This window comes from Macrotis lagotis, chromosome 1 (assembly GCF_037893015.1).
Source record: "Macrotis lagotis isolate mMagLag1 chromosome 1, bilby.v1.9.chrom.fasta, whole genome shotgun sequence".
Classification (NCBI taxonomy): domain Eukaryota; kingdom Metazoa; phylum Chordata; class Mammalia; order Peramelemorphia; family Peramelidae; genus Macrotis; species Macrotis lagotis.
Window position 1 is genome coordinate 314,772,782 of NC_133658.1, and position 26,367 is coordinate 314,799,148.

Below are 26,367 nucleotides of genomic sequence, written 5' to 3' on the forward strand. Positions count from 1 at the left end.
GTAAAATGAAGGGCTTAAACTATTACTTCTGAAGTCTCTTCCATCTAAATCTAGATTTTTTTTTATCCTATGATTTTTTGTATATAGCATATGCTTAATGGATTTTTGTTTAAACTTTGGAAGACTTTAAGAACTCCAATCAATGAAATGACCAACCATCCATCCAGAACACAATGAAGCATGCTATCCACCTCTCAAAAGAAAGCTAATGGACTCAAGAGGGAAAAAGGAGACATGTTTTTGGACAAGATCCAGCAATGTGGCAATTTGTTTTGTTTGAGTATGAATGGTTTCAGGATTTTCTTTTTCTTTATTTTAATTTGGAGGTAGGTAGGAGGGGATGAGAAGAAAATAGAAGAAAGACCAGAAGGAAACACATACAAACTAAGCAACTTTGAAAGTTACATGTTGAACTTATTATATGGTTTAAAATAAAAGCAAATTCTACCTAATAGACTTTCACTGTTTTCCACATAATCTTTTCTTTCTGCTTTACAATATCTGTAGAAATGTTTACTTGATTTATTGTCTGTTAAGTTCATAATAAAAACTAAATTAAATTAAAATTTAATAAAGTGTTTATTGAATTGAATTAAAGAAGCTTGAAGTCAAAGTCTTGATTAAGGTGAGAGTTTTCAAATAGAGCACAGAGGTTCATTTTTCCAGACCCTTCTTGGATGACTTCAACAGCTCATCTAAGTACCTAGTTAGCAAGAATAATGAGATAAAGTAGGTCTATCAGACTAGTCTGTCAGTGGATAAAGTGGAGGGCCTGGGGTCAAGAAGACTCATCTTTTGTGAATTTAAATCTGGACTCAGACATTTATTAGCTGTGTGAGTCACTTAACTGTGTAAAATGAACTGGAAGGAAATGACAAACCAAACCACTTTGCCAAGAAGATATCAAATGGGTTCACAAAAACTTGGATATGACTGAAAATGACTCCATATGCCAGTCACTACACTAAAGCTGGGGATATAAAGGGAGGTATAAGACAGTCCCTGTACCCCAAGTGTTCACACATTCTAATGATTATCTCCATCTCAGGGGAATTTCTCCTCTCCCTAAATCTCTCTTTGTCAAACAACTTATTTCCCCTTCCTCACTCCCCTATAATGATCTCAGGGTATCCTACTGGCCTCTTCTCAACTGAACTTGTCTTTTAAATTTGATTTGTGGGTAACTTTCCTTACTGTTTGCCATCATTCACATAATGTATGCCCTTTGTCCAAGACAACCAAGAGATTAATGGATGGATGGGTAGATGATAACAGATTTATTTAGCACTCACCCCATTCCAGGTAGCAAATATATTAAATATGTTTATTATTTAATACATTATTAAACACTTACCTCATTCTAGGTAGAACTGTAGCAAAAAAAAAGATATTACTTAGCCTCAAGGAGTTTTTAAAAAAAACTTCTTCAATTCTAATGGAGGAAGATAACATATAGAAGTGACTTGGGAAGGTTACATTCTGGGGAGGCAGAGAAATCAGAAGAATAAGAAGAATAGTGAAATGAATATATAATGGGTAAATCTTGAAATAGAGGTCTTGGGAAGAAACTCATCATTTGAAGAGAGGGCCAAAAAATGAGAACATCTCCAGGAGGCCATAGCTTTTACTAAAGGACAATTTTTGCTGTGTATAGTGTTCTCTCTGTTTGTTTCTTCATGCAGCAATACTATCAGGTGACTGGAACAGTCATCTTATTACACCAAAGGTACCTCATTTAGAGGGGAAGGAGGGATGAGTTTGCTAAGGGTAGGGGGAAGAAGAGCCCCAGATCCTAGGAAATTACTTCTGGGGATACAGTCCTTCTCCTTATTTCAACTAATTATTCTTTTTTTATTAAAAATTTTATTTATTTTGAGTTTTACAATTTTTCCCCCAATCTTACTTCCCTCCCCCCCCACAGAAAGCAATATGTCAGTCTTTACTTTGTTTCCATGTTGTACACTGATCCAAATTGAGTGTGATGAGAGAGAAATCATATCCTTAAGGAAAAAACAAAAAGTATAAGAGATAACAAGATCAGACAATAAGATATCTGGGTTTTTTCCTAAATTAAAGGGAATAGTCCTTGAACTTTGTTCAAACTCCATGGTTCTTTATCTGAATACAGATGGTATTCTCCATTGCAGACAGCCCAAAATTGTCCCTGATTGTTGCACTGATGCAAGTCCATCAAGGTTGATCATCACCTCCATGTTGCTGTTAGGGTGTACAGTGTTTTTCTGGTTCTGCTCATCTCATTCAGCATCAGTTCATGCAAATCCCTCCAAGGCTTCCCTAAATTCCCATCCCTCCTGGTTTCTAATAGAACAATAGTGTTCCATGACATACATATACCACAGTTTGCTAAGCCATTCCTCAATTGAAGGACATTTACTTGATTTCCAATTCTTTGCCACCAAACAGGACTGCTATGAATATTTTTGTACAAATGATATTTTTACCCTTTTTCATCATCTCTTCAGGGTATAGACCCAGTAGTGGTATTGCTGGATCAAGGGTATGCACATTTTTGTTGCCCTTTGGGCATATTTCCAAATTTCTCTCCAGAAAGGTTGGATGAGTTAACAGTTCTGCCAACAATGTAATAGAATCCCAGATTTCCCACATTCCTTCCAACAATGATCATTATCCTTTCTGGTCATATTGGCCAATCTGAGAGGTGTGAGGTGGTATCTTAGAGAAGCTTTAATTTGCATTTCTCTAATAATTAATGATTTAGAGCAATTTTTCATATGACTATGGATTGCTTTGACTCCTCATCTGTAAATTGCCTTTGCATATCCTTTGACCATTTTCAACTAATCACTCTTAAGAACTATACAAAGTGTATTTGGCATTCAAGGCCTAACAAGGGGTAGAGTGTCAATCCTTAGCAAACAGATGGACTTTAGGAGAGAAAGTTGAATAAGAGCTTGAAACAAATGTACCCTAATCCTATTCTCCTAAACCAAGTATAATTCCACCCCTGCTTCTGCTTCTGTTCTTCAGAGATATACAGAACAAGTCTAACCTTATTTCCACACGATAGCCCTTCAACTACTTGACCCCAGTTTTCATGACTTCCAATCTGTCTTCTCTTTTCTAGTCTAAATATTCTTAGTTGGGGCAGCTAGGTGACCCAGTGGATAGAGAACCAGCCCTGGAGTCAGGAGGACCTGAGTTCAAAATCCAGCCTTAGACACTTAATAATTGCCTAGCTGTGTGGCCTTGGGCAAGTCACTTAACCCCATTGCCTTGCCAAAAAAAAAAGAGCATTGATAACATTGAAGGAAACACTTTCAGTTGAATGATGAGATCAGAAACTAGACACTAGAAAGTTAAGAAGAGAAAAAAAGGAAAGGAAATGAAAGCACCTGTTGCAGCCTTCTAAACAACCCTAGTTCTTTCATATACTCTTTATATGACATGGAAGTTTCAAGTGACTTGCTCTGTATATTCTCCAGCATATCATTGAATAGATCACACCAGGAAGAAGTAGGATCAGGCAGAGAGAACCTTCCTTGTCTTTGCCTCACTACCTCCACTGCTGCCTATATCCTTTTCTCTCCTCCTGGATGGATGCTGACCTTCCCTATCTCTCCCACAAGAGGGAAACTGAAACATTGGCCCACTCTGAGCCTAAGGCCCACTCTCCTATTCCCCACAGTTCTGAGCCCCCTGCCTGCAGGAGCAGGAACAACTACTTAAACCAGTTGGATGAGCTGGGAGTTATCCACAAAAATCCTTCTGGTTAGATAGATGCTGAACCACCATGCTTTACCATGTCCTATGACCTCCAGACCTGGGCATTGCTATCTGCTCCCCTGAATCCTAAGGTTTCTAAGGCCTTTCCATCTGTACTAAAACCAAGCCTTGTCTGTGCTATCTCCCCTGTTAGAAGGTGGACTCTTAGAAAGCAGGGACTGTCTCACATTTCCATTTGTACATTGTACATTGTTAAAAAAAAAAACTAAAGGCCTTTTTTATTTGTTTATTCGTCAAACTGTGGCACCTAAAACAGAACATAATACTCAGATAATACTCAGAATATTGTCTGACTGGGACAGATTACAAAGAAATTATATTATCTTCCTTTTGGAGAAGCTTTGCTGCTTTGCCTTATTTAAGACAGTCCAAAGTCATATTTGGTGTTTGGGCTTGTGATTTGTTTTTGTTGGAGTTTTTTTGGTTGCCATATCACATTGCAGACTCATATTGAGCTTGCAGTCGACTAAAACCCTCAGATTTTTTTCAAACAATTATCTAACTATATCTCTCCACCCTATACTTGTGAAATAGAGTTTTTGAAGTCATGGTAAGACTTTTCACTGAGTTCAAACAACTAAGAGTGGTGATGGGTGATGGGTGATGGGTGATGGGTAGGGGCACGTCTAGACCCTTCAGGTTCCCTGACTCTTATGCTCCAGCCTTTTACTCTCCAGGAAAGTTTAAAGTTTTGAGGGAAAAAACTGCAGGAGGGGCTGATTCTACCCCCCATCTTATCCTAGGTCTTTCTTGCCCTGACCCTGGAAATTCAATGCTAAAGGAGGGAAGAGAACTCGTAAGCCTCAGGAGACATTTCTACTTTAGTTGGGCCTGAATGTCCTACTTCCCTCACCCCTCACAGGGCTCCCAGTCTACACATTGAACCTGTTACTTGTAAACTTTGAGTCATTTGTATTGGAGAGTATGGAGGAAAGATATTTCCCCTGGCCTGATCCCAAGGGAAGAAGAGATGTTCAGCAGAATATCTGGATCTAGAGTCTGAAAGACCTGAGTTCAAACTCAACTTCCAACAACTACTAACTGTTGTGACCCTAGAATAGTCATTTAACCCTTTTTGCCTCAGCTGTAAAAATGGGAGTGATTATAGTCCTATTTCAAAGAACTGTTGTGAAGATTGAATGAAATAATATTGTAAAAAAATGTCTACACATTGTCTGCAGAGTAGGCACTATCTAAAGGCTAGCTGCTATTACAATTATTAGAGAGGTGAAACTGTCTTCCTTTGCCACCTTGCCCCTATCTGAAAGTCACTGTTGTCACAGTCCCACTAGTAGATGTGCATGGGGGGAGAAGGCAGGGGAGAACTTTTCCAAGACTGATGTTGATGCCTGGTCTGGCCCAACTCCCCATGAAGCAAAGTATCTGAAGAAACAAGGCAAAGGACTACTGCTGAGTGGACCAGGAGAGAGGGATGGGGATGTAGTCTTCCAGACTTCAGCCTCCCTCCCACTACAAAGTATGTCAAGAGAATGAATTCTGCCAGCACCAACCTTAAATCCTAAGAGATTTTCCTTATTCCCTCTTGCTTCTCTTGTCACCAGCTCTTCCCTAGCTACATCTTTACTGTGACTCCTCCTAGGAGTCAGCTACCTTTAAATCTCTAACCCTGGGGCAAAATTTCTCCTTTGGCAAATTTGTCCTAGATCAAAGATCCTGATTAGAGTTCTCAATGTACTCTCATTTAGGCCACATTCAGAAGCAGTTTTGTTTCTAGTTTTCCAAATGGATCACATAATCTCCCTTTATTTTTATTTAGGGACTTATTATCCAGTTAGTAATGGATATTCAGGGCCCTGGTATTTTATCTTTAGTTATTGTACTTTTTACTACTCATTAATCCCTTTGGATTGAAAAAAGGACAATAGGAAACAGAGGTAGAAATCTCAGAGGTGGAAGAGCCTGCAAAAGATCAATGAAATCATTCCCTAAATGGTAATCAACACCTCTCCCAAGTTAATACATAGAGATCATCACTGTTAGAAAAGTGACTGTCTCCCAAAGTAATTGGTCTAATTATTAAAAAGGTTTTTGGATTTAGCTTTTTTCCCTCTGTCCTTAACCAGTCCTTTGTCTGAGGAAAAAGTTACTTAAAAATTGCAGAGATGGAAAATCAATACCATCAAAAAAGATAGAGCCCCTAAGATCACTGAGGTGTATCCAAGACACCAAACATACTTATTCAACTGCTATCATTCATTAGTTAAGCTCCTATTGTTATTCTCCTCAGCTTCTTCCCCTAGAGATAGAAAGCAAATTCACTCCCTCTTACTTTCTCTGGTCATGTGATACCAAAATACTTGATTGCCTAATTGTAAAATCATCCTCCTCCCTAAACCCACTACTCACTTTCTCATCCACCTCAACTTTACTTCTTAAGTTTCCTACTTGAGCTTTTCCTTTGCTTCCATGATGCTCCCCATCCCCCTCCCCCTCCCCTGCCATAATCAAGAAGCTTCATTTTAGACTTCTTCCTCTAATGCTCTTTCCAATTTATGTCACTGATAGAGACCAGTTCTTCCTTCCCCATACTCAGCTGCTGCTATGATTGCTATATCTCTGGCCATCATTTCCAGCACTGTTGAACCTTTAGCCTATAAGATGAGTAGCAATACTCCTTGCCATTTCTAGACCTGACATCATTTAGCAATAGATCCATCCTCCTTTAAGGTTCATGCTACAGAAATGTATCACTTAATCCAGTTCCTGGTGACTTATCTACCAGATCCTACTAGGTCATCTCCTTTCATTTCTGAGATTCCCTCTACTACATCTTGCCCTCATACAAGGATATTTCACCAACGAATTGATTCTTTTTTTTTTTTGCTTTTTTTGCAGGGCAATGGGGTTAAGTGACTTGCCCAAGGTTACACAGCTAGGCAATTATTACGTGTCTGACGTTAGATTTGATCTCAGGTACTCCTGACTCTAGAGACAGTGCTCTATCCACTGCATCACCTAGCTGCCCACATTGATGCTTTTTCAAATCAATTAATAAGTATTTACTAAATCTTAATCATCGCTAGGCACTGGGAATGCAAAGACACTAATAATTTTATCCCTCAAGGAGCTTACTTTCCATCCTTGCCCTCAAGGGTTTTCTTCCAGTCTGGGAGATGGACTGTATCCAAATAAGTATATATACTACACACACATATACAATACATATAAGCTAAACATTTTGAGGAGAGGCACTAACAGGTAAAAGAATCAGAAAAGGCTTCATGTAGAAAGAGACCCTTGAATAAAGCTTTGAAGGAGATGGGAAATGGGAAATGAATGAAGAAACCTGTTTAAGAAACAACAAGGTTAGTTTGGCTGAAATATAGAAAATGGGAAGGAGAGTATTATGTAATAACTCTGGAAAAGTAGGTTTGTTTGAGAGTATAAAAGTCAAAAAAGGAGTTTCTATTTTCCCCAAAAGCAAAAAGAGAGAGAGAGATAGGAAGTTTATTGAGGCTGGAAAGATAGGTTTAGTACAGAAATGGAAGAATTTTAAAAGCTAAACAGAGAAATTTATTCTAGAGGCAAAAAGTAATCAAATGGAGGGGTACCAGATTAGTATCAATAGGTAATGGGGGTGGCTAGGTGGTAAAGTGGATAGAGCACTGGCCTTGGGCAGGAGTACCTGAGTTCAAATCCGACCTCAGATACTTAAAAATTACCTAGCTGTGTGGCCTTGAGCAAGCCACTTAACTCCATTTGCCTCACAAAAACCTAAAAGAACAAAACAAAACAAAAAACAAAATAGGTAATCCAATCAAGACATTTAAACATTTGTTAAAAACTTCACAATGCCTGTTCACTATACTAGGTGTTGAGCATACAAAAAGCATGGGGAATAATGATCCCTGCTCCCCCAGGGAGTTTTACACTGAAACAATCAAACAACTATGGATGAACAAAATATACCTAAGATAAATTGGAGATAAACAAGAGGGAAGGTACTGAAAGAAGGAGGACCAGGAAAGGGTTCTTTCAGAAAATGCAATTGAGACTTGAAGGAATTCAAGAAGTGGATTTTTGAGGAGGGAGAGAAGTCCTGGCAGAGCATATAGCCAATGAAAATGCCTCCAGTGGGGATATGAAGTATCCTGTGGAGGAGCCGCAAGGAAGGTGGCCAGTGTCATTAGTCTTATCAAACTCACTTCATTAGATTTTTTTTTGACAGGATTGATAGAATTGTAGAGAAGGAAACTGCTGTAGAAATCATTTGGATTTTAGCAAAGCATCTGATGAGGTGTTTCATGCTATTTTTGTAGAAAATATAGAGATATAGGCTGAATAATAGTATAGTTACTTGGATTTGGAACTAGACCCATGGAGTCAGTTAATTGATAAGCTTTTTAAAGTGCTTATTATGTATCTTACTGTTGGGGAGATACAAAGAGGCAAAAACAATCCTTTTTCTCAATGAATCTGAAGTCTAACTGACATGACTACCACATTAATTAATAAAGGATGGTTATTTGACTGTCTCTCATAGACTAAAGAGCACTCATGGTGGTGGGCTTACAGTCTATATGCCCTCCGAAGAGTAGGTATTCCTGAGGTTGACAATAAGCTCTGATTGATTAACAATTAATGAGAAAATGAATATGATAATGAAGGTGGGCTATATTATAATGGAGGTCTTGGGGTAGATGACTTGGATCACTCAAGTCTTATCAAAAAGACTTAGCAATTTGCATATCACACTGGTAGATTTCTAGATGAGGAAGAAGAAAAGGGGAAAAAACTTTGGTCCTAATTCAATAATTAGTTATAAATATGAGAGAAATAAAATATTTTTCTCATAATGAACTAAATACAAATAAGACATATATATATATATATATATATATATATATATATATGATAAATCAGAGATAATCATTAATGGGGATTTGAAAAGGCATCCTGTTAAAGATGGGATTTTAGCCTGGATTTGAAGATGATAGGAAGAGCAGGAGACAGAGATGAGGAAAGAAAAAACTGAAGGCAAGGGGGGAAGTCAATGAAAATGCTAGAATCAGGAGAGATGGATTGCCTTACATGAGAAACAGTAATAAGTCCAGAGGATGTGGAAAGGAGTGAGATGTAAGAAAACTCACAAAGGGGATAGGAGCCAAGTTTTAAAGAGTTTTCAACCCCAACCAGGTGGTAGTATATTTGATACTGGGAGTGATAGGGAGTCACTGTATTTATTCAATAGGAGAGTATTTGTTCAGACTCATTCTTTAGAAAGCCCACTGGCAGCTAAGTGGAAAATGGATTAAAATGGGGAGAGACTTGAGGCAGGAAGATCCATCAGCAGGTTACTCCAATAAGAAAAGCACGAGGTGATGACATTGGAATGGTGGCAGTGCAAGTAGAGGCAGAGAGATATGTGAGATAGGTTACAAAGATAAAATTAAAAGACCTTGTTAACAGATTTGATTTGAGGACATTCCATTTCCTGATCCAGGCATTTTCACTGAGTTTCTCTTAAGTCCTCAAGAGTAAGGGGTCAAAGATGTTAACTAGGTTTTGTGTGTATGAGTGTCTGGGAGGACAATAATATCCTTCACAATACAGAAAGGTGGGAGGGTTTAAGGGAGAAGATGATGAGTTCAGATTTTGATATGCTGTTAAAAACACCCTTATTTTGATATGTTTACAGGACATTCAATTTGCTACATACAATTTTGTTCATTTATTTCAGTCATGTTTGACTCTTTGTGACACCATTTGGTATTTTCTTGACAAAGATAATTGAGTGGTTTGTCATTTCCTTCTCTAGTTCATTTTACAAATGAGGAAACTGAGGCAAACAGGGTTACATGATTTGCCCAGGGTCATAGAGCTTGTATCTGAGGCCAGATTTGAACTCAGGAAGATAAGTTTTCTTGACTTTGGGTCTGTAACTTTGTCTATTATGCCACCTGATAGTACAACAGAGGGTGAATCCATGGGAGCTAATAAAATCACCAAAGGAAGTAGTAGAAAGGGATAAGAAGGTTCATGACACGATCTTGGGGAACACACAGAGTTTGTGGACATGACCTAGATGAAGATCCAGTCAAGAAGATTGAAAAATGGTAAGGAGGATAATTAGAAAAGAGTAGTGAGAACCTGGAGTTTATTCGGTAGGGGAATAGCATGATCAGATCTAAGCTGGAGGAAAAACACCAGCATCTGTGTAGAAGATAGTCTGGAGTAGGGAGAGAAAAGGAGGCAGGGAAATCAATTGCAAGGCCATTATAATTGCCTGAAGTAGAGTCATGAGCACTTGAACTAAAGTGGTGGCTTTGAGAAGGACTGAAATGTCATGGCAGTAGAAACAAGAGTTGGCAATCTATTGGATATGAGGGGTGATGGAAAATTAGGGAGAGAGTCTAAGGTTGGGACACTGGGAAACTACAAAGATTACAGTGTCTTGATCAGAAATAAAGAAGTGTGGAAGAAGAAAGATTTTTTTGGGAAAGATAATGAGTCTTGGATCTGTTGAGTTTGCAATGCTTCCAAAATATCCAGTATGAACACATTACTCCTATCATTTTCTCATTTAATAGGGCTACCAGTCTGCTACCCCATCCATCACTTCTTACCCAGGCTATTGCAATGCCCTTCTCTCTACCTCAAGTCTCTGTTCTCTTAATTCTGTCATATTCCTCACAGCTGATGAGATTTTCCTGAAGTGCATGTCTAACCATGACATGTCTGTCACTCTCCTACCCATTAAACTCCACTAGCTTCCTATTGTCTCTAAGATAAAATATGAACTCTTCAGTTTAGTTTTTAAGTCCCTTCAGGCCTGTTCCCAACCTATTTTTCTGATCTCATTATACATTATCTTTCTTTCCATACTCTATCATCTAGCCAAACTAATTTTCTTTGTTCTTTATATATGATATTCCATCTTCTGACTTTGTCTTAGCTGTCTCCCATACCCAGACTATACTCTCTCCCCATTCCTGTCTCACAGAATGTCTCCCTTCCTTCAAGGTACAGTACCACCTTTTATATGAAACTTTTCTGATCCTCCCAGCTATTGATTCCTTTCTTAGCTACTCTGTATTTAACTGTTTTATATTCATTTATAGTTATTCTCTGAATGTTTATTCCATATATATATATATATATATATATATATATATATATACTTGCTTTTTGTTCTCCTCTCCTTCTTTGATAGATCTATCAATAGGTATTTACTAAGTGCTTACCATGTGCCAAATACTGTGGTAGTTGCCAGAGATAAAAATAAAAAAATACTTGTTATCTTTCCTTCAATAAGTCAAACATACATCTTTCTATCTTCCCTGTTCTTTATCCCCACCATCCTTTGCATGTGCCCCTTTCTCTTCTCTGACACTGCCTGTTGAACACCCTCATTACTGGAGATTCTTGGTTGGTCTGTCTGCCTTGAACAGCTAAGTGGTGTAGTGGTTAGAACATTAGCCCTGGAATCAGGAAGATCTGAGTTTGAATCCAGCCTCAGAAACTTGACACTATGTGTCCTTGGCCAAGTCACTTAATCGGATTGCCTCCCATATAGGGCCATCTCCAGTTGCCTTGATTCATATCTTACCATAGGACTAGAGGGCTCCAGAGGAGAAAGTGAGGCTGGTATCTAGGCATAGCTTCCCCTCACTCAAATCCAGTTCACTTGTATGTCATGGCATCACCTCTGAAAATGAAGGACAACTATCATGTGCTTGCCACAACTTTCTCCCTGCTTTAGTTCAACCTCTGCCAAAGTGATCTTCTTAAAGCATAGGTCTGACCCTATCATATACCTTTAGCCCCACAAACTCCAATGACATCCCATTACCTTCAAGATCAAAAATACCCAATATCTTTTTGTATGCAAAGTCCTTTATAACCTCTCTCCCTTGCCCTCGTTTTCAGTTTTCTTTTTGATCCAGTCACTGTGACCTGAACAAGACACTCCTATCTCTGAACTTCCAGCATTTTCTCTGGCTGTCCACCATGTTTGAAATGCTTCTCTCTTCATCTTTGCATCCTGGCTTCCCTGGGTTCTTTCAGAAAAGAAAGTTCTACAGGATGCTTTTCTCAACTCCTATTAATTCTAGTGTTTTCTCTCTGTAATTACCCCCTCTCTGCATTTATCCTGCCTATAAGTTATTTATCCATAGTTATTTGCATGTTTTCTCCTCCATCAGACTATGAGTTCCTTGTGAGCAGGAACTTCCTTTTTGGAATCCCCAGTGCTTAGTTTGGGTGTATATACATATAAAATATGTACATTTTATATGTATATGCACATTGTAGGTGCTTAATACATGTTTACTAATTGACTGACACAAAACAATTCCTGCCTTCAGGGAGAATACATCTGGAGTAGCAGATTGGTAGACCTATTAAATGAGAAAATGATAGGAATAATGTGTTCATACTGGATATTTTGGAAACACTGCAAACTCAACAGGTCCAAGACTTATTATCAGGTTAAATGACTCACAAGGACACATAGTAAGTATCAAGTTTCTGAGGCTAGATTCAAACTTAGGTCTTCCTGACTCCAGGGCTGATGCTCTAACCACTGTACCACTTAGCTGCTCAAAGCAGACAGACTAACCAAGAGTCTCCAGTAATGAGGGTGTTCAACAGCATGTGGCAATGTCAGAGAAGAGAAGGGGGCACATGCAAAGGATGGTGGGAATAAAGAACAGGGAAGATAGAAAGATTTATGTTTGGCTTATTGAAGGAAAGATAATGAATATTTTTTATTTTTATCTCCTGCAACTACCATAGTATTTGGCACTTAGTAGGCATTTAGTAAATACCTGATGATGACAGGTCTATCAATTAAATTGTAGGTAAAAGTGACAAGATTTAGTAAATGATTAAATTATGTGGGATAAGTGAGAAGTCCAGCATAATACCAGATATTGTGCTACCTTTTACAGAACAGCATGGCTCAGAAGTTTTTTTTTTGGGGGGGGGTGAAAGAGGGAAGAATAATGAGTTTAATACCTTTATCTCCCATTTCCTTAATTTACTCAACTCCCATGACCTTTTCCTCCATTTTTATCCCAACTATACACAAGAATGATCATATCCTTAATACTGACATCACTCACAAGTATTTCATTATATTGATCAAGAACTCTAAAATTCCTTTATCTAATCATCATAATATCCAATCATTCCATATCTCCCTATACCTTTCTCCTGCTAACTCCACTCTTCAGCCATACTGTGATCTCCAACCATTTTATGCTCAGCTCCAGCAATGACTTAACTTTACTAGTTCCCCAGTTTCAACACTTGAGTCAGTCAATTAACCTCTCTATACTATCCTCTACTTTCAAATTTCTTGTTTATTCCCTTTTGTTATCATTGTTCACACCTTGTCATAACTTATCTTTTATTATTTTGATTATTTACCATCTGATAAAAAAACAACTATGTTTATTGGATCCATTACAAATATAATGTCATACACATATACTCTCAATTGGGTCTTTTTTGCAGCAAGAAAATCCTTCTATTTCTCTTCATTTCAGCTTTTGTTCCACTTTTCATAGTGACTGTTTCAAATTCCTTTCTCAGCAAAGTTCCTACACTCTCCATCCCAACCCCACTCTCACAGTAGAGTATCTTGTCTCATATTTTACTCAGAAAATAAAGGCTTCTTTCTTTTCTTATAATTTACCCTACTATTATGTGTTCCAGAACCCAAGTATTGTCAACTTATCTGCCAATTCATCTTAGACCCCTGGGTCTTGATCTTAGACCCCTGGGTCTTGACATCTGACCCATGGCTTCCCCTCTTTAGATGTGTTGTCTCCTTCAATTGAAATATTTAAGTTCCTTGGGATGTGTTGTCTCCTTCAATTTGAATATTTAAATTCCTTGGAAGTAGGGTTGTCTTGCTTTTTTTCCATTTGTATTTCTAGTGCTTAGCACATAGTAAATACCTTAATAAAAATCTTTGGATTCATTGATGAATAAACTTTTTGTTGCCATCTCCTATTCTCTTTTTTTCAACTTGTTTCTGTTAAAGAAGTTGCTCTTTTCCTTCCTCAGGCCAACCACTCTATATAAACCATTAAATCTATTTTCCCCCCACCATCTCCAGTAGATTGGCTTCACAATCATTCCCTCTCTCTCAACTCTTCAATCTCTCCCTATCTATTGACTCCTTTCTTATTTCCTACAAATATGCCCAAACTTTCCCTTTCTTTAAAAAAAATAGCATCACTAGACTCTCTTTCTCTCTCAGCCAAATTCCTAGAAAGAACTGTCTACATTTATTGCTTCTATTTTCTTTCAGCTCACATGCTTCTCTACTTTTTGTAATCTGGTTGCTTAAACTCAATACTCAAGTGAATATGACTTTGCCAAAGGAGTATTTTGGGGTATTTTTGAGAGGAGGGAGCCAAGAGTGATTCTAGGAGTTGGAGAATTTAGGAGTTGATTTACCATAGTGTATATTGTAAGCACTTAATATTTTTTCTATTGCCTCTTGGATCATGTTCCAAAGTAAATTCATTCACCCTCCTCAAAATTTCTCCATTTCTGTTTAGGACTCAGTCCTTCCAGTTGCCTAGATCCACAACCTCAGTGTCATCTTCTGAATCTCCATTCTCATTACATACCCCATAGCTAATCCATAACAAGTCATATCTATAGCTATATCTATATCTGTGTATGCATGAATGTATGTATATATATATCTTTCTGATCCTTCTCATAGCTATAACCTTAGTTCAGGGCTTATCACCTTTTGCTTAAATTATTTAGTTTTCTATAATAATTGTTCTCCCTGTCTCAAAGCTTCCTTTAAGACTCAGCTTAAATCTTACTTAGATCTCTGCTACTTTCCCCATTTACTAGTTTCTTCTCCAAGATTGTCTTCAAGATACCCTGCATATTTCTTGTGTATGTCTATCTATATTTAAGTTGCCTTCTTCATTAGAAGATTGTTTTTGATACTTTGTATAATAAATCCCATTAAGGTGGATCATGAGAAAAATTCATGGGGGGGGTGTCAACTTCTGGTCATATATGAAATTGCTGAGAGTCCCACTAATTGGATGCTGAGCTAGAACTGAGGACACAGGTACAACTCCTATTAAATGAAGGCACAGTTTTTAGCTCATCCTGTTCTGGATGCAGTCCTTCTCCATCTCAATATGTCGATAGGGGCCATCCCTCATGTGTAGGGTGAATTAACCCAAATAGCTGAACTTGTCCTGAGAGTTTTGACAGTCTTTCCTTCTGATTTGTGTTTCCATCACTAAATAGGTAATAAAGCACCAATTTTGTGTTGGATACATGCAGGGATTGACTTTAGAGTCGCAAAAGATCAGAAGATCCCGGAGGTCCTTTAAATGCTGGTGGCTGAAGTTTCTCTGGAGTGGCTGATTGGAGAGCGAAGCTACAAGAAAGAAAGTGAAGTTTGATTGAATAGTGGCAATGGAAGTGTTAATATAAAATGGCTAATTAACAGCCCTAAGAAATTGTTTAAGGTCAACCAAGCCTTGAGCATTAGTTAAGATGCTAAATTGTATTTAAATCATTCTGTAATGAGCACTCTATTTCTTTTCTTTTCAGGTTTTTGCAAGGCAAGTAGAATTAAGTGGCTTGCCCAAGGCCACACAGCTAGGTAATTATTAAGTGTCTGAGGTCGGATTTGAACTCAGGTACTCCTGACTCCAGGGCCTGTGCTCTATCTTCTATGTCACCTGGCGGCCCCCCTAGAGCATTCTATTTCTTTTAGGACCATTTCGTTCTGTATAGGAATAAATTAAGTAATCTATAATTGATGTAGCTTGTGCATCGTAGGCATCTTTTACTTCTTTCCTTTTTGAAGGGAAACCCTAAAGCCAGAAGTAGAAGTGCCCCTTCCTATGCTCCGTTGACCTTCAGTTTGATAGTCACTCTATTCCCTTTTCTCTCCCACACTTTTTCAGCCTCCTAAACACTGAGTTTTGGCAGTGTGTGTGTGTGTGTGTGTGTGTGTGTGTGAACCTCATTACCCATGCCTCTGAGCAGTACACCACCAAGGTAAGTGAATTTATCCACAAGATTCAAAACTTCTCTTTCTGCTCTAACCCATGGCTAGGTGGATCGCTGGGGAGCACCGTGTTGCAGAGCTTGCATCTCAGCTGCGCCGAGTCATCTGAACAGAAAATGGATCGTCGGCACTCTCTCCACTTTTGTCCGGCTTGTAGCTTTTTAGGTGGGCTGCCTCCTCCAGATGGATTGTAGACTCCTCGAGGGCAGGTTCTGGTTTCACCCAGATCTTTTTCTCATCAGTGCTTATCGCTTATTAAATCCTTAATGGTCGTTCTTTGATCCGGGAGAGGAGGGAATGAATGTGCGTGCAAACAGGGCCTTGACTATTGCACTTTGAAGTCAAGTCCCTTCCCCAGGCCTGTAGACAGTAGAAGGGAAACACTTTCTCTTTCTTTTTCCTCTTGAAGCCGCTGTTAAGTCTGGGGGAGTTACGCTTGCTGCCTGAGTTTCAGTTTCCCCCACGGTCAACGTGTGGGGGAGGGGATACCGTAGCAGAAGGCTCCTCTGAGGTCAGTCCGCTGACGTCAGGCTGCGAAGCCTGGATCTAAAAGCGCCCCCCCCCCCCACCGGAGCCAGGGGAAGAGCTGACGCAGCTCGGGGCCCGCCCCCCGGGAGAAGGGCCGGCCGGAGCACAGGGCATCTCATTGGCCACGCCCGCGCAGGCGCCGTGGGAGGCCCGGGCTGCGGGCGGGGACTCGGAGCCCGAGGCAGCGGCTTCCCGGCCTGCAGCGCGGGGGGCGGGGCCGGGCCTCGCCGCCGCCGCAGACGCCGCAGCGGCTGCACCCGCCTGGGCGACTCCGGTCCTCGGGCCCCGGCCCGGCCCGCGCCTCGCGCTCGTCCTCCCCGAGCCGTGGCGGCGCGGCCGGCCACGCGAGTGTGAGATGCGGGCCCGGGCAGCCCGGACAGCAGCCCCGAGCGCTCTGCCCCTCGGCCTCGGCCTCCGCTTCCGCCCGGGCCCGGGCCTCGGCAGCGGGCGGGGCGCGGGGAGCCGCCGCCGCCGCCAGAAGCAGCGCTTTAGGACTCAGTAGCCCCGGGAGGCCCTCCGCGGCGCCCCCCGCGTGCCCCCTCCCCGAGCCCCGGCCATGGAGGCCCAGCCTCGACCCAGCCTGGCCGCCGCCGCCCCCGCGCAGCCGCTCCGCTCGGAGCACGTGGCGAGGCTCCGGGAGGAGCAGGAAAAGGTAAAGCCCAGCGCCCGTGCCCGGCCCGCCCCCGGCCCGCTGCCCCGGCCTCCTTCTGTCCCCGCCGGCTTGCGCGTGGCTGGGGAGGCCGGGGCCGCCCCTGCCCCTGCCCCGCGGGCCCCTCCCCCGTGCTCAGCTGCCGAAAGTGCCGGGCAAACTCGCGTCACGTGCTTCTGTTATCAGAGACCCTGCCGAGCCCGGGAATTAGAGGGGGGTCTTGGCACGCCCCCCGCCCCCCAGTCATCTACAGAACTGTTTTGAATTTAAACGCCCGGGGCTGGCTTAAACTCCCCCCCCCCCCCCCGTTTGATGCAACTTTAAAGTTCGACTTTTGGTTCAGAAATGGTAGCTTTGTTTTCCCATCACTTTGTAAATATGTTAGCCCTTTTTTTTGTAGTAATGTCGATGTTTAAACGTAGTTTTACATTTGAAAAAATTAAATGTTTAATTTTTGTTTCGATATTAGCATTTCAATAATAAAAATTCAGTAACTATCATTGAGGGATTAAACCATTATCGTGTGCCCATTCCTGTTAAATGCCTGACGTCTTGATTTCAGCTCTTGTAGCCATTATAGAGAGGGATAGGGAGACAGCTTGTCTATAGAGGTACAGCTTTGGAGATTGGGACCCTTGGGTTTTAGTCCTTTATCTATACCTCCCTGGATCTTGGCCAAGTCACTTAGTGTCCCAGTGACTCCCAGTTAAGCTAAGACTGTTTCAGAAATGTTGCCTACCTACCTAGCCAGCATTTCTAGAGCTTGCATGCTTTACAAATATTGTCATCTTTAGCCTCACGATAATGAAAGGTAAGGGGCTATTAGCCTCATTTTACAGTTGGGGAATCCGAGACAGAGAGAGAGAGAACTTTTAAGTGACTTGTTCAGGGTTACTCTTATATTGTCCAAAGCTATATTTATGAAAAGGAGGAATTTCCACGGGAAGACATCAAAGATCCTGTGTTTATCTCCATATCCCCTCCCCTCCCCCTTTATAATAACAAGGTTTTATGCAGAAGATCAATCTTGAAGAGACAGTCAAATTTTGGATTGTATTTCTCAAAGCTGTATTCAATTTTAGAGTTCACTTTTAATTTCTGTGTAACTGGTGATTTCCAAATTTTTAGCTTGTCCTCAGTTAACATTAAGTGTGAGTACTGAAGATTTCAAAACAAATAAATTTAACTTTAAAAAAATGTACATAAACATAGGGGGTAGGGAATGTCATGAAATAAAACAAGGATAATCTATCTGTTCCTTATTTAAGACATCCAAAAATTTTTTTCATGACTGATCTGCATTGAAGTACCTTTCTTTTTTCTTTATAAATTGTTACCAGTGGATTGCATTTAAACATGGTGGATCTCAAAAAAGTTTTTGAAACATTTTTACAGTGTATAGCTGGATAGTTCTTTTTTTTTTTAAATTTATGATAATCAGAGTTACCATGGTGGATAGAGAGCTGGTCTTTCTGGAGTCAGGTAGACCTGGATTATTATCGTGAGACCTCTGGGTAACCTTTCAGTCCTTGGCAACTCTGTACATTGTATTGAAGGTGCCCACCTGCCTCATTAGAAAGGGTTTTGCTCATTCAGGGATTCCTTTATATCATTCAAATCATATAGCCCTTCTCTTAACAAAGCCATATTAAACAAGGAAACTTTTTGTAACTGATCATTTTGCATGTTTTTTTTTCAAAAATGAGGTATTTGAACAAGGTGCTTGACCTCCTGAGGTCTCCTCCTAACTCTTAATCAGTGATCCCAAGAAAGAAACTGATTTTGTTTCTTGCTGTTAAAACTTTATATTATTATTATTTTTGTTACTGTCTGAACTGATGAAAACAGGAGCTGTAGAGATCTCTGCTGTTCTCATTATTTTCATTTGGGGGAAACCTTTGTGAACTTTATGAACAGCTGGGTGGTTCAGTGGATAGAATTAGGGAACTGCATTCAGGTACACATCTTCCTGAATTAAAATGTGACTTCAAAAACTAGCTAGTTGTTTGGTTCTGGGCAAATCACTTAACCTTGTTTGCCTCAGTTTCCTTATCTGGAAAATGATCTAGAGAGGGAAATGGCAAACCATTGCAGTATCTTTGACAAGAAAACATGGAAGTTGCTCCATATAGAGTTAGACACAACTACTGAACAACATTGTGAACTAAGTTTATTATTTTACCCTGTTTTGTAGTAAAATTATTTGCATGTGATGTTGATTTAATGACTTCAGGGACTGTAATGTCTTGTTAAGAGTAATTGGCTATTTTATTTTAATTACTAGAATAACTAAAATCTTAAGGGTACATTATTTGGGATATTCTGAACAGCTATTCACTGTTGTCCTCCTTATTTGCATTTAGAGAAAATATAAGCCAAACTGCCTTATATTCCTAGAGTTGTTGCTGTTTTCTATGAGCATCAAATATAGTGCAAAATTACTTTTTTGTGGTCTATTACTTTTTGTTAGTATTAATTTGGTATACAAGGTTATTAGCAAGTCATAGACATGTAAAATGACTCCCAATTCCTGGCAAAAATATTCAGTAAGTGGATTATAAAGGACTATTTTTTTAAAATGGATTTTCTCCCGTTGGAAAAAAGCAGGCCAGGCTATACATTGATCTCTTTAGGTTGTTGGATTTTAAAATATAGTCAGTATATTTATTCAGTTAAAATACTTTCTGGGGAAAATTTTAGCCTTCATTAACAAATCATTGTTAGTCAAATGCTTAAGGTACTCATGGAATTGAGAGTAGTAAAAGATAATCATGGTATATTTTTGATGTATAAAAGGAAGATATCTTGGTATCTTTATATTATTGGATTTTTATCTTCTCATGGTTATTCTAAGAAGATGAATATAATGAATAAATTAAGCATCACTTTTATCTAATGCTTTTGACTTTGTTTTTTAAAGTTTAAGCTACTAAATAATAGTAGAATTGTTTTAAGTTTCAACTTCCTTTCCCTGCTTATCCTCCAATGTAGATGCTAAGGAGAAATGAAATTAGCTAAAATTTAACAGCTTGAAAGATAAGGAAGAAGCAAATGGGATCCATATAGTCCACAAACTGAATAAATGAACTACAGGCAACAGTGAAATCTTACCAGTTAGTGTAGAATTGCATTTTTTTCTTATGTTTTTTTGCAAGGCAATGGGGTTAAGTGGCTTGCTCAAGGCCACACAGCTAGGTAATTAAGTGTCTTTTAAGTTTTCTTTTAAACAGAGGTAAAGTTTCTTCTATTCAGGCAATGAAACATGAAAAAAATATAAAAATAATTTCATTTGTATAAATCAAATTCTTAAAAATATTTACCTGATATATAAAAAGGGAAATTAGTGTACAAATTAAATTTATTTAGATGATCATTACATATACAATGCAGTCCTGGTAGAAGTTAAGCAGCTTTCCTTCCTCCCCATGAGAGGGTAATCAATCCATCACTCAATGTATGGTAGTCACAGGGACACAACACAAGTAAGTGTTTGATTAAGCACTTATGGGCATTAAACCGCCATTTCTTTTTTTGAGGCTTATATGTATTGCAGTTCTAATTCAGTCTTCTTTCAGTTACCTTCCCCCTCTTTTTTCCATCTTCTACCTAACACCTAATATTATTTTCCTAAGACACATTAACTTATTCCTCTGCTTAGAATTTTTTAGTGGCTCCCTACGAAAGAAGTATAAAATGAGCCTGGCATTTAAAGACTTGCATAATTTTGGTTTTAACCTGCCCTTTAATATTTGTCTTCACATATAAGGCAAACTAGCCTGTTAGCTGTTCCCCTTTTCTTTGCTTGAATGGCATTCCTTCTTGTTCCTCATCATTATCTTTATTCAGGGGTTAGGGTAGGGGGGTCACCTCTTGGACCAAACAGCCTTTTTTTTTTAGGTTTTTTTTATTGCAAGGCAAACGGGGTTAAGTGGCTTGCCCAAGGCCACACAGCTAGGTCATTATTAAGTGTCTGAGACCAGATTTGAACCCAGGTACTCCTGACTCCAGGGTCGGTGCTTTAGCCACTGTGCCACCTAGCCGCCCCCAGGATAAGATAATTTCAAAAGATTCTCTTAAAATGTTGGAAATGATGACCTCATCCATCATAGGAGTAAGGAGTAAGTGTTTAGTTTTTCAACATGCTTCCTTTGAAAGGGATAAGAATCATTTGGATCTATAAAATCTGATATGTTTAAAAATTTTTACACTTTATAGTCACATTTCCCCTCTCCAGAGTCAGTGCTAATTCAAATCTGTTGTCATTTGTTAGCTTCTTGGATTATTTTTACTCTTTTAGATTATGATTTTTTTAAATGCCCTATAAGATTTGCAAATTGCATAACAGAAATGATCTCATTTGAGTTTTTAACATCCCTGCCAGAAGATTTGTTCTATTGGCATAGCTTTTTGAGAGCTTACAGCTATTCCCATTTCATAATGAGAAAGACTTTAATAGAAATTGAATGAAACAATTTAGAGGATGACAGTAATCCAAAAGGTGAGACAACTTAACAGTAATTTTGTTGGTTCACAAATCATTTACTTCTAAATAACTTGAGCAGTATCATAGCTTAGCATATACACACATACATATTCAGGTATGTCAAATAGTAACGTAATTTTTGTAGGGGAAAAATAGTCTTCAACTCTGTACAATCTGCAGTTGTGATAACTAATCCTTTATTTTTCTTGCATGTACATTTGAGAATATTTAAAAATTACACATTTGTGTAGATCTCTAAAGTTCATAAGTGCTTTCTTCATGGTAAACCTCTCAGATATATGTAGCACAGATATTACTACTCCTACAAGTTGTTTAAAAAAAAAGAAGCATCCTGAGATTAGGAAAGTTAATTTTTTCTTACCAGTTTTCACTTAGTGTCAATGTAGGAACTTGTAGTTCTTCTGATTCCCAAATCCAAATGTTTTCCATTGTATTCCAAAATTATTGTACTTTCTATGACCTATGACGGAGTAGGTTCCTGGTTTAAGGGGGTAGGGCAGAATGATAACAGGAAAGTTCATGTTCCATTAAGATTAAAAAATATGTGATTTTATTTCCTTTTTGTTTAAAAAGTAGATTGAATTTAGCACTTTTTTGAAGTTCAAATATGTAACATTAAAAGACATCTTTTAATTTTCATCAAAATTATCAAATTTATTGAAAAAAGATTTACTTTTAAAGAACACATTGAGACTTATTAAAATTTTAAAAATTACACTTCTTATCTGTGTACTATATTTTTATACTTAGTTACCTATATGCTTGGGTCTCATTCTGAATTCAGACTAGTGAAAAAGTGATAGAAAGACCTGCTCAAAATATATGAACCTCACACCTCTTTGAAATATTGTGTGTGTAGGCAGAATACATAGCTTATTACTAGAAAAAAAATTGTTGGTTTTGAAAGATAAAAGCTCCTTCTGTCTTGCATTGTATATGACTATACACTGAAATGTAATCCTCAACCTTAAATATTTATTTTTCAAATGTTCATTTACATGTATTTATATTTACATTACATCATTTACATTTATTGTTTGCAGTGCAGAATGAATTTTGTAATAGGCAGTGGGTGATGTGCTTGCTACACTGTTGACTGAATGATAGATACCTTCCCAATTTGGGGGATATTGTAGCCAGAAAGTTCCTGTGCCAGTAGGGTGTGTGCTATAATCCAAGTACAGTAATTGGAACATGGGTTGGAAAGGTGAAGGATCAAAAGTAGGATTAAAACAAAAGTTTGAGAAAAGTGGTCAGGTTGTAGGAGAGTTTGCTACCAAGACAAGCAGCAGGGGTCAGAGCACTGATCTTGATTATTTTTGTGACACTCAGCTATTATGGGGAAAGGTTTTATGCTTTTTTCTTCATGATCAGCTTCACCCTTCAGTTCAGCTTCTAAAGAATTTTTTTTAGCTTTGGTTGATTCTTGTCCTTTGTTATGGAAGGAGACATCAAAATGCCAGTGTGGCCAACTGTGACTGATGAGACCAATATGAACTTTGGAATGCTCTACCACAAGTTGGGTACAAATAGTCCATGCGAACACCTGGGGCAGGCAGGTACTCTAAACTTAATGTATCTCATGTTTCTTTTGAACTGCTTCAATTCTGCCTTGCTCATAGAGCACAGCATTCTCTCTGATGAGGGCACACCATACTGGGTGATCCTAGGCCAGTGTCTCTCATGCTTCACAATCAATTCCAGAGTTCTTAAGAGAGACCTTCAGGGTGTTCTGGTATCATTTTTTCTGATCCACCTTATGAGCTCCTGCCCTATGTGAGTTCTTTATAAAGTAGTCTTTTTGGTTAGCATACATTTTGTCATTCTAGCAATGTGGTTAGTGCATCATAGTTGTGCTCTCTGTATTAATGTTGGAATGCTTGGTAGTTTAGCTCAAGAAAGGAACTCAGTGTCTGGTATCTTCTCCTAAGACAATTTAGATGAAAGCTATTCAGTTTCCTGGCATGGTGCTGGTAGTCTGTCCAGATTTCACGGTCTACACCAATGAGATCAGCACAGTGACTCTGTAGACCTTCAGTTTGATAATTAGTCTAACATTTCCTTGAAGTCTCCCAAATACTGAGCTAGTTTTGACAAAGTCTGTGTCAACCTCATTATTAATGTGTACCTCCCTGGAAAGTACACTGCCAAGGTGGGTGAATTTTTCCATTGCATTCTAAACTTCTCCATTTGCTGTAACTGATGGTTCCACATAAGGGTGGTGTGATGCTGGCTGATAGAGTGCCTGTGTTTTCTTGGTGTTAGTTATAAGACCCATGTTATTAGCACATCAACAGAGAATCCATCCATATTTTGTTGCATCTCAGCTGCAGAGGCTGCATTAAGTGCACAATCATCTGTAAACAGAAGATGTACCAGCACTCTCTCCATTTTGGTCTTGGCTTGTATCCTTTCAAGTTGAAGAATTTACCATCAGTGCAGTAGCTGACCGTGAGGTCATGTTCATTCTCAGTGATGGACTGAGGATAACATGACTGAAAACATCATACTTAAAAGCATGGGAATAAGGACACAGCCTTGGTGACCAGGCAATCATAAGAGCATCGTCTACCATCCAGAACCCAGGCAAGCATGGTGCCCTGAAACTGGCATACAGTACTGATGAACTTCTCTGGTCATGCAAATTTTGACATAATTTTCCATGAATCTCATGACTGAAAGTATCAAAGGCCTTGGTCAGATGTACAGACATTGTATACAGACCTCTATTCTGCTCTTGGCATTTTTCCTGTAATTATGGGGGAGTAAACTCCTTATTAACTGTTTCTCGACCCTTCTGAGGTCACTCTGACTCTCGAGGTGACCATTTTCATCTTCCAGGTGAAGGATCAGCCTATTGAGGAGGATTCTGACAAGAATCTTACCAGCAATGACTAAGAGAGAAACATCCCTGTAGTTGTCACAAGACAGTCTATTATTCCCAGGGGAATAATCCCTTCATGCCCTGAAACCTGGAAAATTTCAGTCTATTTTTTTTATGAGCATTGGATCCCCCATTTTATAGATTTCAACTGGAATAGAATCAGCACCAGGTGTTTTGCCACATGAAAGGAGCCTAATTGCATTCAAAACTCTGTTTTAGTTGGAGCTACAGTTAGGCACAGATTGACTTGAATTTGAGTAAATGGTCAATGGCTTTTGCATTGATTGATGGTCTGTTAAGAACAATATGGAAGTATTCAGCCCATCTCTCTAGGATCTTGTCCCTATCACTAATCAATTTGGCTCCAATAGCACTGAGTAATTAAGATGCACCATATGTCTTTGAAACATAAATAACCTTCAGGAAATTGTAAAAACACTTTGGATGGTTACTGTCTTTATAAAACTGAATTTCTTTCTGCCTTTTTACTGATCCAAGAGTCCTGCATCTCTCTCTAAGCTTTGCTTGTATTTTACTTTTTTTTTTTATAGTTTTTGCATGGCAAACGAGGTTAAGTGGCTTGTCCAAGGCCACACAGCTAGGTAATTACTAAGTGTCTGAGACCAGATTTGAACTCAGGTACTCCTGAGTTCAGGGCTGGTGCTCTATCCACTGTACCACTTAGCTGCCCTTGTACTTTACTTTTGATGGAATTAAATGCTACTGTCTTGGAAATGGATGTGCTATCTTGCTGGTAAACCCTGTGGAATTCTTGTTTTTCATTTTGCAGCTTCTGTATGTCCCCATCATTTTCTTTTAAATTATAGAAATTTGGGGCGGCTAGGTGGCGTAGCGGATAAAGCACCAGCCCTGGAGTCAGGAGTACCTGGGTTCAAATCTGGTCTCAGACACTTAGTAATTACCTAGCTGTGTGGCCTTGGGCAAGCCACTTAACCCCGTTTGCCTTGCAAAAACCTAAATTATAGAAATATCTTGTTTTCCAATAACATACAATGATAATTTCTACCAATCATTTTTTTGCAAGGTTTTGAATTTTACAATTTTTTTCTCTCTCCCTCCCTTCCCCCCCAAGGGAAGGCACTTCGACATAGTCTTTATATTTGCTTCCATGATACCCATAGATCCAGATTGAATATGTTGAGAGAAGAAACAGATCAAAAAGGAAGAAAGAAAACATTAGAGATAGCAAAATTATGTAATACATACGACAACTTTTAAAAGTTGAAGATAATAGTCTTGGTGTTTGTTTAAACTCTGCAGTTCCTTCTTTCGTTACAGGTGATATTCTCCATCACAGATGCCCTAAAATTGTCCCTGATTATTGTACTGATGGAATGAGCAAGTCCATTAGGGTTGATCATCACACCATTTTATTGTTAAGGTGTCTAATGTTTTTTTGGTTCTGCTCATCTCACTTAGCATCAATTCATGCAAGTTTTTCCAGGCTTTTCTGAAGTCCCATCCCTCATGATTTCTTCTAGAACAATAGTGTTCGATTACCTACACATACCACAATTTGTTCAGCCATTTCCCAATTGGTTAGAAACCCCCTCAATTTCCAGTTCTTTGCTACTACAAACAGAGCTGCTATGAATATTTTTGTTCATGTGGGATTTTTGCCCTTTTTTATTTATTTTTTTTATTTTATTTTATTTCTTTGCAAAAGGCTTGCCCAAGGCCACACAACTAGGTAATTAAGTGTCTGAGGCTGGATTTGAACTCAAGTACTCCTGACTCCAGGGCTGGTGCTTTATCCGCTGCGCCACCTAGCTGCCCAATTTTTACCCCTTTGCATGATCTTTTCAGGATATAGACCCAGTAGTAGTATTGCTGGATCAAAGGGTATGCAGTTTTATTGCCCCTGTGTCCCCATCTTTTTCATCAAATCAGTTTTGATGTTTGCAACTGTTCTGACACAAATGAGTAAATGCAGTGCTGTACAACAGATCCCTGAAAACTGCACTCTAATCTCTTGACATTAATTCTTC

The 26,367-nt window shown here is 39.0% G+C and overlaps 1 protein-coding gene across 1 annotated transcript in view; it reads left to right on the forward strand.

The window, feature by feature from the left end:
* Positions 1 to 16,729: 16,729 nt before the first annotated feature.
* The window catches only part of URI1 (URI1 prefoldin like chaperone), a 73,693-nt gene continuing 64,055 nt past the window's right edge, over positions 16,730 to 26,367 (forward strand). Inside the window, exon 1 of the mRNA XM_074211453.1 lies at positions 16,730 to 16,973. Coding sequence (XP_074067554.1) covers positions 16,878 to 16,973 — 96 coding nt within the window. The 5' untranslated portion in view covers positions 16,730 to 16,877. The remainder of the gene's footprint in view (positions 16,974 to 26,367) is intronic.